The sequence below is a fragment of the Zootermopsis nevadensis genome, unplaced genomic scaffold (assembly GCF_977971745.1).
Source record: "Zootermopsis nevadensis isolate Lab colony 2312 unplaced genomic scaffold, Znev_1.0 Znev_ptg000031l, whole genome shotgun sequence".
In the NCBI taxonomy this organism is placed as follows: Eukaryota; Metazoa; Arthropoda; class Insecta; order Blattodea; family Termopsidae; genus Zootermopsis; species Zootermopsis nevadensis.
In genome coordinates this window covers 494,157-515,030 of record NW_028259163.1, presented here as the reverse complement: position 1 = coordinate 515,030, position 20,874 = coordinate 494,157, and the positions used below count along the sequence as shown (strand labels likewise).

The 20,874-nt window shown below is 43.9% G+C and overlaps 1 protein-coding gene across 1 annotated transcript; it reads right to left on the bottom strand.

Moving 5' to 3' along the window:
• Positions 1-611: 611 nt before the first annotated feature.
• Positions 612-20,790, bottom strand: LOC110827418 (uncharacterized). The gene is made up of 11 exons (XM_087359450.1): positions 20,189-20,790; positions 13,354-14,043; positions 9,407-9,539; positions 8,778-9,087; positions 5,577-5,808; positions 4,859-5,086; positions 4,427-4,672; positions 4,111-4,231; positions 3,848-4,027; positions 3,159-3,297; positions 612-2,507 (listed from the first exon to the last, which is right to left on the bottom strand). The coding sequence occupies exons 2-11, from the start codon at positions 13,406-13,408 to the stop codon at positions 912-914; spliced, it is 3,240 nt and encodes a 1,079-aa protein (XP_087215576.1). The 5' UTR covers positions 13,409-14,043; positions 20,189-20,790; the 3' UTR covers positions 612-911.
• Positions 20,791-20,874: the final 84 nt, after the last annotated feature.

Here is a 20,874-nt window from a genome sequence, read left to right as displayed (position 1 = left end):
CTAGTCCTGATAGGGATGTGCCAGGTCAAATTTAGAAGAAAAAAATTTCAAATTTTTCGAAAAATCAAAAAACGCTGCAAACCTTCTGAAATGCGCACAAAACCAAAAATTTTCGGAAAATTCGAAAAAAAATTAAAAGTTGGAAATTTTCAAAAATTCTTAGTTTTGTGCGCGTTTTGGACGATTTCCCACGTTTTTTGATTTTTCGAAAATTTTCGAAAAAATCGAAATTTCTCAAAGGGGTACCCCTTTGAAAATTTTCAAAAATCTTCAAAATTTTAAAAAAATTAAAAATGGCTGCAAATGGCATGAAACGCATAGAAAACGTAAAATTTTCGACATTTTCGAAAAAAAATTTGAATTCGGAATTTTTCTAAAATTTTTGGTTTGTGCGCGTTTTGGACGATGTGCTACGTTTTTCGATTTTTCGAAAAATTTTATATTTTTCGTCAAAAGTTTCTCCACAATATCCAGGCCAGGACCGGTGTTTGCACGACCCTGTCACTGCGGTGTCCATTGAGGCTAGTGGACCGTCTGGCCATTGAATATTTGTATCACTTTCAATTTTTGTAATACTCGTGCTTTACATATTTACCACTTTCTCGAACAGAAACAGAACACAAATTTTGATTTATTCTCTTTTTCAGTACCAGACCAAACTTTACAACTTGTATCCTTAACCTGTTACATCCACCATTGTTTGTTGTCGGCTGGCAATAAATTTTGTTTCGCGAGAAACAAACTTTCACGCTCAGGACATTTTCATTTCCACAGACCTCCAAATCCATTAATAATTTTTCATCTGTTGAAATGTAGCCATCGTAAAGATTGAAACATAACTGTGGCTGATTTTGTTGTGAATTATACACCATTTATTCATGTAATTATTTTACGCAATTTCTACTAAAAATTCATCTCTCTGGTAAAATCTGATACTGATGGAAAATGCTGAAATGACCTCCTCTGTCACTACTGAAGTGTTTAACCTTAACACGACCTTCAGGTGAGTTTTGGTTGTCATTGTCTGACCTCTGCCGAGTTTCGTATTTGCTTTTCCGATCTGTGCGCACGTGTCGCAACAGCGGAATATATCGAGGCATTTCAACATTTTCCACAGGACCTCCATCGTCGTCATCAGAAACATACGCGTAATTATACGGTATAAAAATAAGAACGTTTCGGGTCGCGTCTTTTAATTGTCTCGTATTATCAACAACATCGACCCTGGGTTGAGAAACTGAAGTCTCTGTAGTAACAGGTGACGCTTTCCCATTACTTGGTCTCGGATTCTCAAAAGTAAGGAACGTGTTTTGATTGGTTGGCTTTGTGTTCGCGTTTCCCGCAGTTGGTCTCGTTGTAGCGAAGTGTTTTGGCCTTCGCTGAGTCTGAGGACTCGGATATCCTCTGTTGGGATCCTCTGAACTCGCTGAAAGAAAATGCGTGTTGATGCTGTAGAGTCTGTTGCTCGAAGCAGAGGCGATCTGGTCATCTTCTACGGGATCAGAAGAACGAGACGTGTAGTAACCGAGTTTACTAATTGCTGCCATGGGGAATGAGAATGTTAGTCTCGCGTAGCGTTCGGCTTGTGCCAATATGGCTGCCAGGCGTTCGGGAAACAGCTGAACTGTCACAGGCAATGAATGTGGCTCCTTGGAATTCTTTGTTGTTGCTGAAGCTGTCGATCCATTTGATGATTCTGGTGCCTCGTGAGATTTGTCTTCTGAAAGTTGTCTTTCAGTCGTCGTGCTGGCGTTATTTAAGGCTGTGGTTTCAGGAATCCAGTGTTGCCACGTCTGACCGTTACTTATTGGTGGTGGGTTGAGGTTCAGTGCAGGCATCCATTTATTCTTCTGTTCACGATAATTTCCCGAAAATGTATTTGATATTTCCCGAGGCTGAACCGTTTTCGGATTCGGTGTTGTCCAAGTTGTTTTGGGGTTTAGCACCGGTTCAGTTATTTCCGGTTTGCCGTGCGGATGTGAATCGGACATCGCACTGACGTTTGCCTCCCTTGGCCAGGAGGACAGATGAGATGTTGAGGAAGGAACCAAGACAGGTTCTTTTATTTCAGGCCTCTCAGAAGTTGTTAAAGAGCTAGAATTGTTATGTTTCGAAGGTTCACTTTTAGCAGTTTCTGCTGCTGAATTGTTCAATTGGAACAAAACTTCCGTAACATGGGTATTGAATGCCCTAGAATTTTCTCTTTTATTGTGTGTTCCATCTAAACTGTTAGCGTTGCTGCTCTCTAGGTAATCCACTGGTTGCCAAGGGAGGCTTCCCAGTGCGTGTGGCGTCACTGGGGCCGATGCATCCACATCAGTCAATCCATCGTGTTTGTCGTTTGTGCTCTGAGGACCTTTGCTCGCAGAGACCTTGTCAATAAACTCATCCCCAATAAGAACAACAGGAGTTGGGGAGTATTTTGTGGAATTGTCCGTACCGTTTAATGTTGCAGTATTTAAAGACAGTTTACTTGGATTCTGTTCTTCAATTTCAGATTCTCCTTCCTGGAAAAGTAATGAAAGTTTGACAAATGTAAAGTGAAAGAAATGGATTTTGTCAGTTCATAACAGTTTTATAAGATCAAAAACTAATGTTGACTATATATCTTTCCACAGCTTCCGGTCTCTTTGTTTATCTCCGCGTATAAACAATTGGGAAAATTATTTCTAATTTTACAATACGCAAATTTAATACGAAATGTTTTTGTTGTTTAGTAAGTGTTTAGTAAAGTAACTGAATGTATCGACCAGGTTCTTTCTGAGAATTTAAGTTATTCTGATAGTAATTAATTCTCCAAATTTCATAGAACCTCAAGTTTTATTTCTGTGTTTACGAGAAACTGTTCCGAGCGAGATGTACGTCGAGATCTGTTTCTATATCATCCATCCAAGTGGCATCTTTATTTCAGGCCTTCGGGCTGACCGTCTGATCCTCACTTTGCGTGTCTCATAGCCAAAAAAACTACACGAATCATTTTCCGAGTGTTACGAAGTCACGTAAATGTGACGCTTTACTCCTTCAGGTATGTTTTTCGAACGTATTATGTGATATGTTGAGCATTATCAGCATCTTTATGTGGTCCAGTAACTTCCGATCTCATGGCTCGTCACTGACACGTGCACCTGTTAACACAGACGTTTTACGCGAATACTTACAGCAGATGAAGGAGGTGTGGTCCAGCTGTCTTTCTCCTCAAGAATATTTTCCTTCGGCGGGTTGCATTCGCCCGGGTAAAGAGGCAGAGTCACAGGAATGCCAGAGTCGAGAACTAGGCCCTTCTTACAGATGGACATGCTGGAATAACAAACACGTTTCTGTTCTCTAAACGCGTAATTCAGAACTAAGTCTGTTATTAGAAGTGGAGTCTCCGGTTTACGTAGTTGAGGGGAAAAAGTGTCTTCCGGTCATAGCAGACCGGAATAGCTGTTACATTTATAGTAAATTATAATAAATAAATAAAACAAGCGAGAAAACGTATCCTTATTATAGAAATCATTTGTTTTCTGGGAATTTTACTGTTGGCCGAGTGGACGGTGCGCGACGGCGTCTTAACAGAGGATTCCTCGTTTGGCTGAACAGATAATTATTCCTTTGCGCAGAACTTTTATTGTTGACTGATTTTGATCGAAACAGGAAATGTATTAATAAATTTTAGAAACGTCATGTTTTCCGACAAATCAATCTTAATTGGAGCTCCAAAGGGTTCGGAATGTGCCTAAGAGCAAGAATGAACTTCAGTGCATCACAAAGTCGAAATTATAATCGGGAGACGCCTCGACTACTCCTTTATTCGCCACGTAAGGAATCAAATTCTTTGGTCAAAGTAAGCGGTGGATTCTCAAACCTCTTGCCAAAACTGTCTGTCAGGGTGACTTTGTCGACGCTCCAGGAAGCGAGGCCACTCGATATCCAGCCGCTGTACGCAGTGTATGTGATCTGCACGCTCTTAGGCTCCTGGAGGACCGGGTGAGGCACGGCGATGCGCGCGAGAGGACTCCCAACCTTCAGCTCGTCGTCATCCTTCCTGCAAACAAATCGCACCCTCTCGCTATCCATTTTGAAGATTGAGCGGGGGCTGCCAACTGAGGAGATGCGCATTTCACTTACTGAGTGAGGGTGAAAGTTTCGTTGATGTCCAAATTTCCAATGAGCGTTAACTGGATCTTGCCGTAGCTGGTGACAGGGACAGGACTGGGTGAGCTCTCGACCCTCACGTGGTATTGGTGAGCTGCAATCAGAGTCAAATTTAACGCTTGCAGAGAGAAAGGCGTCGAGACGGCCATAATGGACGATCTAAAAGAACGGCAATTAAGAGTAACAAAAGAACGATGGATTAAGCCAAAAATCCGTCACGAGTTCCTTTTGGCCGCCATTACAATTGAACTCTCTGCTTTAATTCAGAGCTATTAAATTCGAGTCGTACCACAAAATGGTTCCTCGTCCCTTGTGATGAGGTACAGCGTCCCTCTGCCATTCGAACGGTCGGCGTAGTAACCCATGTTACCACATCGTCGGTCGCCGTTGCAAGGAAAACAATTTCCCTCGAGAAACTTGTCGTAAGATTCGCAGGGGAAGGAGGGGAAATGACAGCGGGGGGACACGGAGTCTGTGAAGAATTTGTAAGCTCGTCTGTGGTTACAGAGGCTTCGGCCTTCGACGTCAGACGCGGCTGAAACATGAATGGGTAAGCGATTAAGTCTTCGTTCACCAGACGACGTGAGGGTTGCATCCAGCAAAAGGCCTTAAGAATATTCTGGAGGTATCCGGTTTGAATCTCGGCAGAGATGTCGATTAATCCTGGACCAACAACGCCAATTTAAGCGGAATAACTGCGTGGTCGAGTAATGATACTTACACCAAAGAATATCGGTTACAGCACCAAGGAAAAGGTTCGTGCAACCTTTCTGCATCCGGCCTCCATTTGGATAAAAATCCACATCTCCCATTGGCTGCCACGAACCCAAGCCTCCGAGGATGAGATTTTCGCCATTCGAGTGGATGACGTCAACAAACATGGCATCGGTCGAATCCAAACGAGCCCGAGGGTCCTGACTCTCAAACAAAGGAGCAGCAGGATCCAATCCTATAGCAAACAGACCGACCGACGTCAGCCACACAAAACAGAAGAAGTTAAACGCGCACCTCCATAGAGTCACCATGAAAGTGGAGGTAGCAGGCTCCTACGAGAGACGAATAGAGTAAAAGTACGAGATTATGTGATAGCCGATCCTGCAAAAAGATGAAACTCCCATCGGATAGTTTCCGCGAGATGTAAAACATAACCAAAGATGTATAATCTATCTTCACAATGTTACTCGTGCAATTCAGTGCGAAACAACGGGTGCTACCATCTACCGGGGAACTCGGTGAAACTTCCGAGACTTTCTGTCAGCGATGACGATGAAACAGTGTGTCTACATGTCTCTTCATCACGGATTTATTCCCGAGTGAATTTGTGAAGATAATTTACACACAACCTGTAAGTCATTCGATTCGATTGTGATCGAGTGTACGAAGTTTTTGGATTAAAATGGATTTACTTCCATTTTGAAGATGGGGGTTCCATTATTTACCTGTTATCCGACTGAGATTTCTGAGCTCTGCCCCCGCGAACCCCGCCACGTGAGCGCCGAGGCTGAACCCGATCACGTGGACATTGTGGAAGGGCAGGCCGAGGTGCGCGTTCAGACCCCGGAGGAGCATGGACAGCTGTTTGCCGACGAGGCGCGTGTTGGCTGCCGCCCGGACGTAGTTGGGAATCAGGGCGCCCGCTTCCCAGTCGACGCAAATGACGTTGCATTCCTCCTGCAACACGCGACGAAGATCGTGGGTTCGAATACAGCTGGAAACATGGATATCCCCCACCGAAGCAGTCCCATTTGCGGACTAGAGAATGCCATTTGGACGAATCCGTAAACCAGAACGAGATAAATTGTGACGGTAGTGTCAGACGTCCGCGCTCATTTCTTACGTTTCGAGCTTCAACTTCATATACAGCTGACAACTCCGAAATCCGGAACACCGTAATTCAATAACGCCTTCTCTCCATTTCTAAACTCGCCGGATTCCACTCTCCAAACACCAATTTGGCTCGCGTCTCCTAGTTTTGGAACCGCCGGCCCGACGAGAGTCGATGAAACTCTCTTGCCTTTGTTACCGAAGTTTTTGCCGGGTGCCGGAAAGTTACAGTTACGTTCAACTTTATCAGTGAACGCCCTGTACGAACAGTATGTGGGTCACTGGACAGTCGCCAAGACGGGGTGAGACGAGGTGTCAATCCGCCCCGAGGAGACAACGTGTGGTCTCCGGGTCGCAGAATGAGCTACTTCTGTCCGTATCATCTGCACTCTCACTGTCATTACGAAACAGAACTCACTGGTAGCCACGAATTGGACAGACGAACGCGCATTTCAGCATCCATTTGCTTCCTCGCAGCACAAAATTTCAGGCGTCAAAGTGAATGAACATAAAAAATATCTGAATGGCGTCGTCAGATGAAGTCCTTTCCTGAGGCTGTGACACTTTCGTGCAGAAAGTTGAGAAAGCTCTGGTGTGAGATTACACTCGCAGCTCACTTCTAATCTAATTAACAGCTTGGCCTAGGAGCGGCGTAAGTGGGTTCAGGGGGCGATAAACCTTCCTTCGGAACACTTCAAGGCCTTCGAGTTTTTCACAGATGTAAATATCCGGCACGAAGATGCCACGAGATGCTGTCATTTAAAATATTTACGTTCAAGTTACAGAAATTAAATCTAGAAGCAGGTTCACCTCCGTGACACCTACAGCCATACTTGTGAGGGTATAATATTAAAACGATAAATGTCTTTGCCTAAAGAAACGAAACTTCGCTTGTAGCCGGATGACAGTTTTTCAACCGTGACTGGAAAGTCGGACGAAAAGAGTTTCAGAGATAGAAAAAGGCAACAAGCCGTAAGTGACGAGAGTTAGCATCCCACTGTGTTTCGTGTAGCTCTTTGTCAAAGCTGCCATTTTGATAAGAGCACATCAGTTAGTGTTAAAATCTTCTTAGCGTCGTCCTGTACGTAAGATTATAGGAGGAAAATAGCGCATTCAGAATCAATTTACATGTTTCATATCCTCGAGAATTATCCCTAGGATTTCTGAACTCATTTCGATTAATTAAATCCGGTGTTGAAGGTCCGATCAAAATTCGTGCATAATTTAAACAAGGAAACCTGAAAGGTTAAAATTATTCAAGAGGCAGAGACGAAGTTCAAAAACTGGAAGGCGCCATTTTGTGTTCATGAAATAAAAGACTAATTATGCACGCATGCGAATAAATTAAAAGTGGATTATGTTAAATGAAAACCTAATTGGAAGGAAAGTATTTTTGAGTTCCTTTTCTGACTTTCACACCACGCGAATTGTACAGTGAAAACATTGCTGGGGCCTATAACCCAAAAAGCAACTGAGACTTCACAGTTCAACAAAATGGCGGGCGCACAGCTGTAGAGTGGCAGACATGACATTCCTCGTTCGAGAGGACGGCGTCGGTGAATGCAAATTTAGCGAAACAATGCGGCAGGAAGAGACCACAGCACGTAGCAACGGTACGTACCAATTGGCAGATCGCTCGTGGAATTACAAGTACACTCTTGATAGAACTACAGCCTGTCCCACAAACTGCGTTCGTATATTCGGCTGTGAAGAACAGATTCTGATGCAAGCGACGCTGGTTAATTCTGCAAGGCAGGGGTTCCCAAACTGTTCTCCCGTTCAGCACAAAAACTTCCTAGGGCTCGCTGTGCTATAGGTATCAGAGATCAGGATGGAGAAGTTGGCACTGAATTTTATTTTTTTCCGAGTGTATCTCGACAATTCCGTTTCATTCCAGTTGCAATAAGGTTAGGGACCACGATTTTCTAACCTCTGCCCTGATCCTGTCTGACTTTTTATGTTCCTCTGAAGCGGGGATACTTTTGGGCAGTTGACCGAAACGTCAGCTCATGAGCGACTGTTTCCTTGGATACCCCTAGTGTCAGTGTCCACCTTAACTCGACACTGAAGGTGTACGTAGCGTTTCAGTCTAGGTTAAATCGGCCGCCCATTCCTGACGACGCTTTGGCAATGCTCAAACCGCCCACAAGCTGGCGCTGTACGCGACAACGCGGCAGGGTTGAAGCCTTGCACTTGAATACTAATGGATGGCAATTAACGTTCAAAGGTCTCATTAAAGCAGGCGTGAAGGATCCGTGGCCACTCTCAGCGGTACTTTCAGACAACTGACAGAAGATAGTTCCTACGTTTAGCAATTCCTCAAGCTCAGAGGCGTTATAACACATCACACACGGTGCCTCGAAAAAGTTATCACTTTGTCATCCATAGGCATTGAGCAGAAATAAAATGTGACACGCGATGACGTATTTGGGCACAAAGGAGATCCGGACAGGTCGGCTTCACGCTCTGGCCTCCAGCCTAACCTCGGCAGACATCGGACAGGAGACCGGACCCTAGAAGAGTTTCGGGCGTTGGGGTGGATGTGAGAAATTCCTTACTCTGCCGGGAATTGAACCCGGCTCTCCAGCCCGCAGACACTCATTCTACTGACTCAGCCAATCGCGTGGTCGGCTCCTGACTTTCTGTGCTCGATTGTTTTATCTTTATCGACGAAGTAACGAAGTGAAAAGAGGAATTTCCCTTAGACAGACATGGAGATACCTACGTTCAGTGGCTTTAAACAAGCCTTTTGAATGAGGATGTGAAGTTTTACGACCACGCCGCGTTAACTACATCAGATTGAATCAAACACTTACCACCGTCATCAGAGCTGACCTCATCTCATAGACCCACACGTTATTGCAGGAGCCTCCGAAGCCGTGAACTATGACCTTGGTGGGCGCGGAAAGGTTGAAGGCCTTACTGGCCCAAGGCCAGACGGCGGTCAGGTTGCTGAAGGGGACGTCCATGGCGGGAGAGTTGGCTCGTGCTCGGCCGGAGTACAGGAAGAACCTGGTGGACACCTCCTCGGGTGGGGACGGCAACATGTCCAGGTACCCGAACGGGCCCGAGTCCTGGAAGCAACCGACCTCCGGGTAGCAGACAGACGAGTCCCCTCGCTTCCTCCTGGAAACAACCCACGCACCGTCAGATGATCTAGAAAATTCTGTTGAAACCAGAAAGGAAAAGTTCCACACTTTTCCAACCTCCGAAGTCTTTGCCCGTGGAGACAAGAGCCCCCGATTCTGGGTCTGGAGGACACGGCGAACAGAAAAATACCTCTCACTGCCAGAAATAGAAGCCCGTAGTATTTTGGGGACAGCGTACAACATGACGTCACGGCTTCAAGGTCGAGTCAATTCTCTGCTCAGACAGACAGTAGTTAGCCAGTAACTAAGTTGACTCTCAGGATGTGTAAAATTTCGGAATGTAAACAGGAACTTACCTGTGGGAAGTGTGTCTCTTCTGCCACTCTTGCATCGAGGTTACCACAGCCTTCAGTATGTCGGCGTCTTGTAGCTCATCCAATGCCTCCTGATCGGGGGTGGCCCATGGAGTCCCTCCAGCACCCACGTGTTCTGCATGAACACACAAAATAACAAGTATTCGATGCCAGAAATGTGGTCATCTCTTCTGGTGATTTTCCTCAGGACACTGCTACACATGGCAGGCACACAGAAGACTCGAATTCACACTCAGTGCAAAAGTGGTCTATAACGAAGGGCTTGGTTCTCTCAATGAAGGACTGGACAGACTGGGTTTTCTGGGTTCTAGAGCCGTGTAGTTTGGTGGAAGTTTACCAACGTTTCAGAGGTCCTCGCTGCTTCCATCATCAGGACGGTGTAAATATTTACATCCATCCGTGCATCCTTAGACCGCGATGCCAATGTAATTGAAGTATTTATATTACTTTTTTCAGTTTCAACGCTAGTAGTGAGTTCTGTGATTGAATTCGGTAACTGTGAAACACGAGGCCTGTTTTCTGAGCCACTGGGTCAGTGGTCATTGAACATCTTCTCGTTTGGGGGCCACGTCGTCCCGAATTGACGGTAGACCCACTTAGACAATTCTTTATTCCTTCCGCTGCGTTGCTGAAAGTTCAGTCTTTGCTTATGCAGCATTTATTTTGGTGTTCGTTTGTTTGTGTGCGTTAGACACACTAAGGCAGACTAAAAGTTTGCAAATAGTTTCATTAGCTAATCCCACAAGGCGAAATTTCCACTGGACCTACTAAACAGCTTATCTGCTCGTGTGTATTTACCGTGTTATGGTGTTTCGAAGTGTAAACATGTGTTTTCAAGATATGTCTGACAAATAATATACCCCTCCGTTTACTCGTCACGTTACAAATGCCCTAGATTCTTAAAGGCTGTGCTAAATAGTCGTGCAACATTATTTAGTTCGGTTATAATTACACGTGGTCGTTAGCCTATATATTCCTGTTTACACTTGTCTCGTCTGCTTTGAATGAGAAACTTTCACCAGTCCTTATTACAAGAAGTCAACCCTTTTCGAGTTTCAACTCCTGTAGTATCCAGTGGCCTACCTACCGTCACACGCCAACTACTCATATGACGTTTAAAATATTAACAATATCTGATATTCTGAGTTTCCTTCCAGAGGCGCTAGCTTCACAGGGGTCTGAACGCGTGGAATGCAGATTTAAATCTGCAGCGTAATTTAAGTTTCAGTGCGTGAAGACAGACGTCACGCGTTTCTCCTCTGTTTTGGGTCTCACAATTTCTAAACCTGTGATATCAGATTTTTATCAGACGTCTTTCATTTTCACACAAAACTGATCCAAAATTATGCCTCAAATATGATTGCCTTCTGGGTTGATGGCTAATCGCCCTGATGATGGAGGCAGCAAGGACCTCTGAAACTTTGGTAAACTTGTACCAGACTACACGGCTCTTCAACCCAGAAGACAGCCATCTTCAGACCCTCCGCCGTGAAAACCTGAAATCCATTTAAAAATAATTTTGCCAATTCCTGCGATATAGGCAACTTTTCTTACAAACCACAGGCCTTCAAGTAAGCAATTTCGTGATGTCATTAATCAGCGAGTCGAGTCCAGAGAGTTACTTTCCAACTGAACGCTCGGAGTTCATGATTTCCATTATGAAAGTGGTTCTTTAACACATTCCGCCATCGGCGAGAAGTTGGTCGCAGCTTCCGTTCAGCTGGCTGGCTTGTGACGATTTCTACTGTAATCATCCGGAAAGTTACTTAAATAAATTACGCTTAAGCATGTGGGCACATCAACACTTAATAAACTTTCATAAAATAAATACGTATTAGTGAGTGAGAAATTTTCCAGATTCCTAAGTTTCAATTCTGAGAGGCGAAAATAAATGTTCTTTAGTCGGGACGAATCTGTGCGCTCGATATCCGATAGAATTAAATGACAGGGTGACCACAGGGGCTAGGAGATAAATCAGCCTGTACTACCCATACTACAAACATTATTTTCCATCGCCAGCATCTTTTTATCTCGCCGTTCATTTCGTGTGCCGACATGTTTTTGGATTACATATTATATCCGGCGTTTTTTCCTTTCCACCAGACAGATAGTTACGTAGGCTAAACGCGCAGATTCGCCCCGAATATATTAATGAGGTCGATCATGAGGACGGCGTAGCTTCTGTGAGCAACCTCAGCGGTCTCGGACTATGAAGACGCCTGTCTGCTCGAAGCGTGACATGGCGCTTTGCTAAATCACTTTGTTCAAGTGACGATTTCACTAAGACTCTTGAACCGATTCTCAACTTAAGTAGCATTTCTGTTGCCAAACTTTCATAACCGTGAGTAACCGCTTCCGGTAAATGACTGTAATTACTTTTTCTTCCTGTTGGAAGTCGAAGGATTCTTTCGAGGTTACCTAATCGTCAGATGGTTTCTGTTTATATGTATTTATTTAGTGTTCTGTCTGACGACAGGTCCATATGAACAGGATCCTTCCATCCTTTTCTCGAACTGGGACCTGTTCATATACGTTCTTGGCAGATGATCCAGAAGTGGTTTGCCATTGCCTTCTTCTGTGTGTGAATAGAGTAATTGTTGGGATGCCACGGAGGAAAACTCCGTGTTGCCTAGACCACGGCCTTGCCCCCCCCCCCAAATAAAGTCGTTTTAACTTGTTTGTTTATTTGTTATGTGCTGTGTGTTTCGTAGTCTGAAGTGTGTCTTCAGGGCATGGCCCTCTTGTGAACAGCCTGGCAACTGTTTACTTCTCGACTGGGAATCTCCTGTGTTCGCCTCCGAATCTCTCTCTCTCTCTCTCTCCAGTGACCGGCTTTGAAATAATAACGAAGCTTAACGCCTCACAGCTAACCAAAAAGTTCTAAAAACAGGGGATCTCAGCCATTACTAGACCCTTTCTAATCGGCTCGCGGGCCACAAGGTTATACACGAGGAAGACTCATTGAAACACCAAGGCGACTTATGAGAAACAACCAAAATTGAGATATGCCCCTGTATTACTCAACAAATTTCTTAAATCGTGATTTGAGCGATGGTCAAGATGGCGATGTTTAACGCTGAGTGGACTTCGGGGCTGAAGGCTGGGTTCTTGCGAAACTTTGAAAGTCCACACGGCGTGACAACCAAGAAGGCCGATTTCGACGTCTTCACCGCCGTGATAACCTCAAATATTTGCCACGCGTTCGGAAAAGTGGTTAGAGAGTCTCCTTTGACAAATGCCGAACAACACTGCGATCTGTCCCTGTCGTGGTCAATTTTCTATTCATTCCACGGTCTGTATCACAGTCAGTTGGTACAGCATCGTCACGTAACGGAAGACATGATTCCTTCAGGGTTACATTAACGATAACACGTACAATGTTCGGGGCATGTTGGATGCTTTACACAACACGGATATAACCCCTTTAAAGCACAGAGGTAAGTATAATTACCTTTCAGTAATTCTGCTTTTTGAACACAGAGTGTATTTATCGATTTCGTATAATATTCAGGATAAACACAAATATTTTTCTTAGAAATGTATTAACCAATTGATAGATGTAATGGTCTCTTTTTTTCGAGACGAGAATAATTTTTTTTAATATTAAACTTGGAAAGGTTTAAATAAACATAAATTAATATGTACTGGATGAATCAAAATTTCAGTCCACACAACAAAGTCTATTTAAGTTTGCACAAGAATTTAATATGAATATTCATATTAAAGTTTTAAATAAAAGACTAGATTTTGAACTGATTCGAGTTGCGAATTTCGCAACGGTAACGTGAGAAGCGACTGAATTAAACATGGCTGCCTTCTGGGATACAACATCGCGTGGTCTGGTAGGTTCCGTCCAGCATACCAGAAGAGTCAAAACATTCAAAATTACAACTTTTTACAGAAAAAAAAAAGAATTGCGATTAACTTACCCAACGCGAAATGAAACGAAGCCACAAAAACTGCGATCCGTACACAGGTGATCATCGTTGCCGAGTTAACCTTTCGACCTCTGATCTGCTCGTCGAAGGTCAGCTGAAGCAGGTGTCAGGTCACAGCAGAGTCACCCGCCCTTTTGACCCACTCAGCGACCCGCGGCGCCACTGTCGCCTTCCAATTAACACAAACACTTTGAATATTTGTTGCATAATTACTGACTCGTCTTCATTCGATTGTCAGGACCTCCGTCTACATTTTCGTAGGCTTTAATAACACACGGAATTCACTGCCGTCTCTCACGTGAGTTTCTCGAGAATTGACTTGCCACTGCTAGTCCAGAATCGAACACTTCGCCCTCTTACGATTTTCCTCGCTTCAAACTGGACGACGCGCTCGTCGATTCTCTGCTGTTTTTCAGCTCTCTTTGTATTCCGGTAGAAACCGTGACGTACTAAGAGTGTCTGCAAGACAATGCGGTCTTGTCCGTTCGCTCCATTGCACGTCGCCCGCCGGATGGAAGTAACTGAGCAGAAGCCACGAAACCTACTTAAGCATTAGCGCAGCGGTAAGTGGTCTCGCCCTCCAAGTGGTATGATTCGCCGTTGTTCCGTTGGTAGAATGAAGACTTTCTCCTGCTGGTAACCAACACCGCCACATTGCACTGCTTTGCGGGACACCATAATCTGCAAGGAAAAGTTTATCGCAAACTATGTTGTAATCTAGAAATATTTGACGTGGGAGTGGATCTGTAATACGCATGGATTTGTAACGAAAGGACGAGGATTGAAGTATATAACATTCTATGTTGTATTTCCAAGCTGATTAATTAAGTGAAATATTAAGCAGACATCAAATTATTTTCAGACAAGGGAATTCACTAGCAAACTGCAGAGGGTAAGATTAAATATAATTATAGCAATTAAAAATGACTCAGGAGACAGTGAATTGTAATTGTCTATATTTTAATGTGTTGTACAGTAAACAGGAAAACATTTTTCGGGGAAATACAGAGAAAAACTGACTATGTATCATGACTTCTGTCAACTCGAGTGGATCACGATTTTAGATCTGATCAAAAGACAAGAAATCAGAGTAGCCACGCGTTCCCCGACTGGGTAAAAATTGCTCGGTAATAAACTTATTGCACGCATAATAAATAATATTAAAATATAAAGACAGTGCCAGAATTAGGCGGTTCGAATAGTTCAAGAACGTAAACCCAATGGAAGACAGAAGAGATTTTCAAGCACATTTGAGTTTCCAGATTTGATCCTACTCCCAGTAGAGTGACAAACACCATAAATGTCATAATTATGAAAATACGCAATTGGTTATTTTGGCATTACAAAATTATCTCTGCATTCACTAAAAACGAGAACATTGCATAAATATGGAAAAGCGTGTCACTGTAGTGACAACGAGGTGATGTATTTCGGTTCCGAAAGTCATTTGTTTCTAGTTACACAGCAGAGCATTGGACAACGCTTCCGACGTCATAAGCATAATATTTATCGTCATTAGCATCATCAAAATCAGTGAGTTTCAAGCAAATGTACGTCTCTCGTCGCTACTAAGATCATTCAATACACTGACGCGTAACAACGTTCATTGACTAGATTAATGCAACCTCTTGAAATTTTCACGACGATGACTCTTCGCCCTGATGATGGCACAATCAAGTACCTCTGAAACTTTGGTAAATATTTACCAGAATACAAGGCTATCTGTGAAATTAATTATGCTAGAACGCATTATGGGTTGGTAGCGTCCGTCCAGTCGAGTCTACTCGAGAACCACAGGACGGATGAGGAAATTTGTGAGGTGGAAATTATCGAATAGGTAGGATTTAGGACCTCCAAATGAACGATATTATGTGTACTGAGGCACGGAATACACTTTCCAAGCTTGTTCACACAGACACTGCATTTATAAATCGCAAATATGTAGGGCATGCACCTCGCTGGCTGGCCACTTCGTCTGTCTCTTCGAGGCAGAGGGCAAGATTTGCTGTGACCTCTCTCTCCCCTCCCGACGGGCTCCAATACTGCAAGGTAAGAGGCCTTACGTATTGTCGACAAAGTTGCTCACTAGAAACGAGAGTGAATGAGGAGAGAGGACCACAATTAACGCGACAGATAGCTCAGCGATGATAACTGAACGGCGTTGTGCCTGCAGGACCTTCTCCTGTCTTTTCCCTGCACCACGTACGCTCAAGACGCTTTCATTTACTCATGAAAGTAACAGAGAGGGGTGAGACATCATTTCCACTGCAGCAACTCACATTCTCCGATGCCCTTGGCTTAATTTCCAGTTCTACTGCAAATATAAATACGACGAACCATGGGCAGGGTATGTAGAACGCACAGGGAAATCAAGAAGTATCGTTGCGTTTGCTGTGCCAGAAATATTCTACATCGAAACTCTTTCCGGTAACTGACTCCAACCCTCATTGCTCTACGAGTTGTTCCGACATCCCGTGTGACCTCTAGGATTGGTACACCTAACCTAAAAACAAAGACGATCGGGTCTGTGCAACTGAGTAAAACTGCAAGCCACGTCCGTGCGGCGATCGTGCCAACTTCCGAGACCTGTGTCAGTGGGTTGGACGAGTCACGACGTCGTACCAACTTCTTCGCTCCGTGACTGGTACCTGAAGGTCTTACAGATTCCTGTTGTTACCGGCTCTAGTAACCAAACAGAGCCGCGTGGTGAAACACCAGAGGACGGGACCTCCGGCCACGCGGCAACGAGACTCGACAGAACGAGCGGTCGTCTTCGCGAGCCCTTAGTTGACGTCATGCTCTGATGAGCCCGCAACGCCGCTGCCTTCCTGGCTTGAGGCCTGTCTTTACCGTTATGTGAACAAGACAGGTCGACAGACCGGAACCTGCTTTAATCATGTGACTTCGTGTTAAGAGGGTCAGGATATCCCCAAGCCAGACTTCTCTCAACACTAAACAATTCAAGAAGTTTGACTCCAGTCGAGGCAGGAACAGATGTTGACAAGACCGCGGGGTTTGGCTGGCTTTGGGTGTGAGATACGTGCATCAACCCCAAGTGGGTGGTAAGATCATCTGCCTACCAGGAAAGATGACGGTAAGAACGGGCTATCTACCATAAAGTCAGTCACAAAATGTATTTCATCCAAAACGTAAATTCTGTTTGCATGTTGATACAAAAGTTTTTTCCCCGTTTGATTTTGCAACCAAATCATAAACTACGTCAACTTTTTCAGTAACGTTTAACTACGCACATCACACAGATGTATTGGACAGTGGAAGTGTTCGAGGCACTAGACAGAGGCGAGTAATTAGCTTCACGTTCCGGCTGTTATACCCTCAACGACGGACTCTGGTGCAGAGTGACATTGTGGCGAAGACAGAAATCCATCAGTGCAGGCAATTACGTAGAAGGCTCGCCGTGGCCTCTGCCTTTCGGATCGGACTGTATCTTAAAGGGGAAAGTAGAACACCAAGGAACGCCAGTTCGCTCCGTCGCTGTCCTCTCGACTACCGAAGATCTGCCAATGGCCTCTGCGTATCCGGCTTGACAGAAGTTGCTCCGAAGGGGGCGCTGTTCGTGTCATTCCTAACGTCGAGAATGAGGCCGTGTGCGTCTTGTTCTAGGTTAATAAATGTCTTCGTATCATCGTGTCAGCCCATCGCAGTGACCGTGTTCCGCAAGCCGAGGGTCGCGTCATTTTGCTGTATTCAGAAGCTGCGACCGAGTAAAAGCAACGAAATTGTCACTGACAATCTAATGTTTCCTCGTTTGTACGCTTGAAATGTCAAGGGGAAATTCTCGTAAAAGGACTTTAACACTACGAAAGTACTGAAACGCGTACATTTCAATTCATGTCACGTGATACGTAAATGTGCATTTATTTTTAGATCGAATGAAGGGATCGCCAACCGTATGCCCGTGAGCAGCCTTGGGCCCACGAGAATTTATACAATCCATACTGAGTTTTAAATGCTTAATTTCCTAACTGCTGGGCTGTCGTGGAATTTTTTGCCGAGCCTGTTGGTATGCTGAAGATGAGATAACTTCAAGAGGTCCTTGCTGCCTCCATCATCAAGGCAATGAGTGATGACTGAGGCAGCAAGGACCTCTGAAACGTCGGTGAACTTCTACCAGACGACACAGCGCAACAACCCAGAAGACAGAAATCTTCATACTCATCGCCCTGATGACGGAGGCAGTATGACCTCCGAAACGTCGGTGAACTTCTACCAGACTACACGGCGCAACAACCGAGAAGACGGCCAACTTCATACGGGCTGATGTTTGATCCGTGTTCGTAACAAAGTTTCCTTTACGACCCTAAAAAAAAAGCTCCGGTCGCCCGCGGAGGGACCGATCAATTTAACATCGGGTCGGGTCACTGGCCCGCTCATTACCTGAGAAAGATCACTACGACTGCTCATTGCACTGTGTTCCTGGAGAAATGACAAGCGCCTTCTTTAAATTTCTGCGGATGTTTTATTCCGAAACATTAATTTTTATTCGTGTCGTCAGATATAAAGGACCGGGGCCACTCGATCTACACTCGTCGTGACACTTTGCTCATGGTTCCTTGACCGCAATAAGTGCTCGCTGTTGACGTACGTGGGCCATTAGTCCTACGAGGACTTGCAGTAAAACGCCGAGGCTTAATCGGAACGAACAAACAAAATTCTATTTCAGGACCAAACACTACAGAAAATATACGGCATGTGCTTTTACCACAGACGCACGTAATCTTTCAAAACACTACACAGCTGAGAGCAAACAAATTATTTTCAACTCTGATTAAAACTAATAAGAATGCGTCTAACCCACGATTATTTCCAATATTTCCATAAAATTTCAACGCCACAGACCTAGTACCCAAACGTTCATTACAGTGTTCACTAAAGCCCGCAACCGATCCCTGTTCTGAGCCGTCCACACCCAGAAAACCAGTTTCCACTTTTGTATTACAACCCATATTTTGTGCGAATTTATCTACATGCCCAACCCATCTCATCCTCATTTCTTCTACATGTCAAAATAAAATAAACCCTTCATGATTTTAAGGGAACGTGGAAGGGCTCGCTCCAATCGAGTACACGTAACTTGCAACAGCAGCCAAATGCTCGATCAGAGACGAATAAAACCGCTGAGGATGTGATAAGGGCTTTCGGACATCTCGAGTGCGGCAGCGATACGTGGGGCATGCTAATTTTATTTGCTGTACGCACATTCTCAGGTGTTACGTGACTCGCGGTTTTGTAACTCGGGTAATTTCCAGTTTCAGAAATGCACGTGGCAGCAGATCCAGCGCACTGACCTCAGCGTAAGGATTTATATTATAAACCGGTGAGATGGAAAACTTCAGTAACTGTACACGGAGACACGCAAGTCCAGCCTTTCACCAGAGGTTAAGTGCTGACTCCACATTTCGATGTTTGGATTCATTCGACCAGATCCAGAACACGCGGGTTGAGGGGGGACTGACGAAGCCACGGTCTTTGCAGGTGGACGGATTCACTTCTTCGCTGTTCTCCTGCTTTACTGTTGTAATTATCTGGGACACTTTCTTGAGCGCCACTTGATTTCATCTGTGTTCTAATTCTACAGCTAATGCACATTCATTCAACAGACTGCACTGTTCACGAAACTTGTTAATTGATTGAACGATTGAGTAATGGAGTTGAGGACCGTATTAGAAAATGAGGAAGTTCGAACAAAGAGCGACAGAGAGAGATATTTAATGAGTGAAGAAGTGAGATCGGTCTACTTAGCGAGCGAGTGGGACGCATGGTATATTCTAATCAGCTCTATTAATCCTTTGAAGCCAAAGCTCGTCTAAATATTACGTATTTAAGAATCCAGTCCGTACCGCGAAGAAAACACTACACTTCACCATTACGAAGATCAACTGGTTAACGCCGTTTAAGGAAATAATCGCTGCTTATAATAAGACACACTAAGTACATAATATTTAAACAGAGAGTCCGTACCGCGAAGAAAACACTACAATTCACCATTACTAAGATTAACTGGTTAACCCTTTGAAGTCAAAGCTCGTCTAAATAATACGTATTTAAGAATCCAGTCCGTACCGCGAAGTAAACACCACACTTCACCATTACAAATATCAGCTGACTAAACGCAGTTTAAGGAAATAATCGCTGTTTTACAGTGAGAATAACAAAAACTCAAACACAAAATGACTGATGAAGTGGTACATATATTTACCACTGGGCTTTGAGGGTTTAATTAGTAAAGAAGTGAGATTGGCGTAGTTAGCGAGTGAATGAGTTGAGCATTACTAAAAATAGGTCACGTCCAATTTCTTTCCAATTCATGCACGCACAACCGTCCTTCAATTTGCACTTCTATAGTCTATATTGACAAAAAGTCAACAATTAACGTAGTTGTGAGACCGCGGTCATAAACAGTCACTTCATGCGAGTTGTGTTTATTACAGTTGACGTAAAAAAAATCCTGTCATAGCAGATGGACTGTATATATAGACACCAAAATGGGAGAGAACATAACCTATTTTCACTACGATCAAGACCCACAACACTTGGGTTATTTTCAACATGCGTGAGGCATGAAAATCTCTGTCGAATAAAGTAACTCCTATTAAATGTGACATCAGTGATAGTCTGAGAGGTTAACCAACAACAAATTGTGGTCTATTCATACGCTGTCACCATATAAAGATCCACGAACAGTAAGGACATTGTTACATTTGACATCAAACACTTTCGTTATCTGCGTTCAGTGTTACATATAAAATGCATAAATCATACAATCCGATTATTGAATTAATGAAAATATAAATTTGTACATTACCTTACCACACGTAGCAGCTGGTTAACTTCCTTGAACAACTGACGTAAACACTTGTACGATTAAAACATCGTTAAATAGGTCAAGCACTGGAGTGGTTCAATCAACATTCAATTATTGTCACTACATATTTTGGAGGTAACATGGCAGCGTTTCCATGACCAGTCCGAACAAGAATTAACTTTCGAGGTAAAGAAAGGTCACAAATAAGAATAACGAAACTTGGATGGAATAAAAAACAACAGATCATCGACCCTTACCGGTCTGTCGACATTCTATCGTGTTCAGTTCTCAAGTGGAACAGAACCGAAAGAACTCAATCAAGAAATCAAAACAGAACAAAATTAAACACCTGCTTCTTGGTAGATGACAACCTGTACTGTTGAAAGTACATCTCGAATCAATATCGAATTATGTCAACTCGTCACGGCACGTAGTTCTGCTAATTTCGTTAGGTAGCAACAGATGGCGGGATGTACCTACTATTTAATATCACAGATGTCAGCACATGGCAGATGTATTTATTTTACGAACGTGTGTAAAGGATTCGTCACGATATCGACTAATTGTTTAAGGAGTTATAATCGATAAGACTCTAAAACCACGAATTAGAACAAGACTGTTCTATTGAAAGATTAGTTACGTTTATACGTCCAGTCTAAAAATTACAATTAGTGCAACAAGGGTTT

Coding starts and splice junctions, on each gene's coding strand:
- LOC110827418 (XM_087359450.1), bottom strand. CDS start 13,408: ATGATCACCTGTGTACGGATCGCAGTTTTTGTGGCTTCGTTTCATTTC. Junction 5,809..8,777: donor GGTCAGCTCTGATGACGGTG/GTAAGTGTTTGA, acceptor CGCGTGTTGCAG/GAGGAATGCAACGTCATTTG. Junction 4,028..4,110: donor GAAACTTTCACCCTCACTCA/GTAAGTGAAATG, acceptor ATTTGTTTGCAG/GAAGGATGACGACGAGCTGA.